The sequence below is a fragment of the Pygoscelis adeliae genome, unplaced genomic scaffold, assembly GCF_000699105.1.
Source record: "Pygoscelis adeliae isolate BGI_AS28 unplaced genomic scaffold, ASM69910v1 Scaffold75, whole genome shotgun sequence".
Lineage (NCBI taxonomy): Eukaryota > Metazoa > Chordata > Aves > Sphenisciformes > Spheniscidae > Pygoscelis > Pygoscelis adeliae.
In genome coordinates, this window is record NW_008824772.1 from 1540263 (window position 1) to 1542999 (window position 2737).

The window sequence follows — 2737 nt, forward strand, 5'->3', positions numbered from 1 at the left end:
TTCACCTGCAGCAAGTAAAACAGGAGCCGATGAGCTGCTCCAGGCCAGCCCATCCCGCTCCGCTCCCTCCCCAGCGCCGGCACCCGGCATTCAGCACATCCATGAGCCCTGGGCCAGCGTGGGGCAGCAGTCAGGTGGGATTTGGTTCAAACTCTCCGTCTGTCAGGGCCCGCTGTGATTGTTTTAATGGCTTATTTCAGCTCGACCTAAATAAGCAATTAAGGTCAGAGGGCAAAGCTTTGCAACATCCATTCTCCCAAAAAGCGGTAGACGGCTCCGTCCTGACGGCCGCATCCCCTCTCCCGGCAGCCGTCCCCGCCGCCGCCGCCTCGGCCCCCCCTGCTTTCGCCGTCTGCGGCCTCGGCCTCCTGGGCATCTCCGTCAGCACCGACTACTGGCTCTACCTGGAGGAGGGCATCGTCCAGCCCCAAAACCAGACGGTGGAAATCAAAGTGTCGCTGCACTCGGGGCTCTGGAGGGTCTGCTTTCTGGCAGGTATGGCCTCCCTCTCAAAAATGTCCCCGTAAGGTGACGTTTGCTGCGTGTCAGCATCATACCATGGGAAAGGGCTGGGGAAAATAGGATTTTTAGAGGCTGTGCCCATCTTTGCTTCCAAACTTAGGCACAACCTGAGTAATGCCGTCACCCCATGCCAAGCTTTAACAGTCAGATGGATAAACGTGCCTTTGCACGCAGGCTTTGGGTGAGTTCACTGCTGCCATGCCAGACCCCGCTGCCCCCCGTCGCGCTCCGTCCCAGTGCCGCGGCCACGGTGCCTTGGGCAGCAGCTCAAAACTTTCCATTTTGTCCCTGCAACATTTAGATTCAGGTCAGCTGGACCGTTCCCTCCGTCCACGCCAAGTTTGATGAAGCCAAGTCGCTGCAGGGACAGAGTTGAATAAAACCCAAGGGAATGGGAATCTCAGTGAATGATCTGAAATGTCACAAAGTTTCAACTGCTGCTTTGAAAAAGTTGGGGGAGTGAGGAGCTCTGATATTGCCCCTGGGGTGACCTTAAACCCTCTGGCTTCAGGGTTCACATTTTTGTATAAAAGGGAATCCTTTTGCGCAAGAGAGACGGTAGTTAAGAGGTGGCTTTCTTCAGCCCCAAACGCTGACACCTGAGATAGAAGCAGCACTAAAAAGCAAGATTGTTTTTATGCATGCACTGAAATTAATTTTAAAGCCACTCTCTCCCCCACCAAAAACAGACAAACGCACTGCAGGTGACTTGGTCTGTGTCTGCTGCAGGTGAAGAGCGTGGCCGGTGCTTCACTATCGAATACGTCATGCCCATGAACATCCAGCTGACGTCTGAATCCACAGTCAACGTCCTGAGTAAGTGGTTCGGTGGGGTCTTACTCTTTGTGTCCTGCAAAGCACCGGAGGGTCACTAGGGATCTCCCCAAGAAATCCTTTTTGTGTCCTTGATGAAGAAGCTCCTAGTTCCTTGACAGTGCTACCGTGCAAGGACGCAACTACATTTTTTACCATGTGAAATTACCCAATATGCTCCTAAGCTTCTGGGGACATCCCTTTCTAACAGCAGGATGCTCACAGAGTCTCTAAGCTGTACAATTACTTGTCACTGACTATTCAGCACTGATGTTTATGGAAGTGTTTGGCTTTATAGTCTCCTCTCTGTAATTTGCAGCTGTATTTATTCTGTAGCAGTCGATTTTACACATTACATAGTGGGATGAATTAAGGATGGAGTGTCACAGCTCTCACGATGAATTCTGCAGTCATTTCTGATTTAATAAATAGAAGTGTTCAGCAAACAGTTTTGCAGCGAAGCTAGAGAAAAATGCAGGTTCCAATGGTTTTTTCCTACCTAACACTTCACATAGGAACCCTCAGAAATGCAAACATTAGCAGACGTTTCCGCAGCCAGACAGTCACTTCTTCACTCAGCTCATTAGCAAAGAGGGGAACCCCTGCCAGGGGCTGGGGAGCAGCGCAGGGGCAGCCACATTAACCAGGAGCGAGGAAGGACACAACGTGGTCGGAGAGCAGCAGGGCCACAGCCGTGCCACCCAGCCGAGCCCATTTCTCACACCGTGTGGGGAGGATTGACCCGTTCTTGCTTTCCTCTGCTCCTCTCCCACCAGAGATGATCCGCTCTGCCACCCCCTTCCCTCTGGTCAGCCTCTTCTTCATGTTCATCGGCTTCATCTTGAGCAACATCGGCCACATTCGGCCTCACAGGACCATCCTCGCCTTCGTCTCGGGGATATTCTTCATCCTGTCGGGTGAGTTTTGCTAGCCAGGTTTTCTCCTGAAAATCCTTGAGCATAGAGCACGTTTGCTTTTGTAGCTGCTGGTGCTCTCCTAACCCGCTGTGGTGGCTCCTTATTGGAATCATCACCCGTGGGGGCTCCCGGCTTGGCCCTGCAGCCTGCTCAGGCTTTGCAGGATGGAAAATAACCCGGTGCAAAACTCGTTTGTGGCAGTGGCGAGGAGATGTGGGGAAAGCACCCACCACCCGTGCAGGAGCAGGTGCTGGGGGAGAGGACACTTCTCATGGCACATCAGTCGCAGGAGAGATCTGAAACGTCAAACTGCTCAGCCGGGATGTTTCTACAAGAGACAAGTGAATGTTTTATTCATGGTGTTTTGCTAGTGTTAAACAAATAGCTGTGACAGCCAAGCTTTGAAGCCAGCCTCTACCCGGTGCACACGGACTTGCTTGAGCAGGTAACTGAGTGAAGTGAGAGGAGTGCCCCGGGTTAGCTCA

At 52.5% G+C, this 2737-nt stretch overlaps 1 protein-coding gene across 1 annotated transcript in view; it reads left to right on the plus strand.

The window, feature by feature from the left end:
• CACNG5 (calcium channel, voltage-dependent, gamma subunit 5) overlaps positions 1–2737 on the plus strand; it is a 23213-nt gene that overhangs the window by 19482 nt on the left and 994 nt on the right. The window contains exons 3-5 of the mRNA XM_009323774.1: positions 265–495; positions 1252–1338; positions 2112–2252. Of these exons, the coding sequence (XP_009322049.1) occupies positions 265–495; positions 1252–1338; positions 2112–2252 (459 nt within the window). The remainder of the gene's footprint in view (positions 1–264; positions 496–1251; positions 1339–2111; positions 2253–2737) is intronic.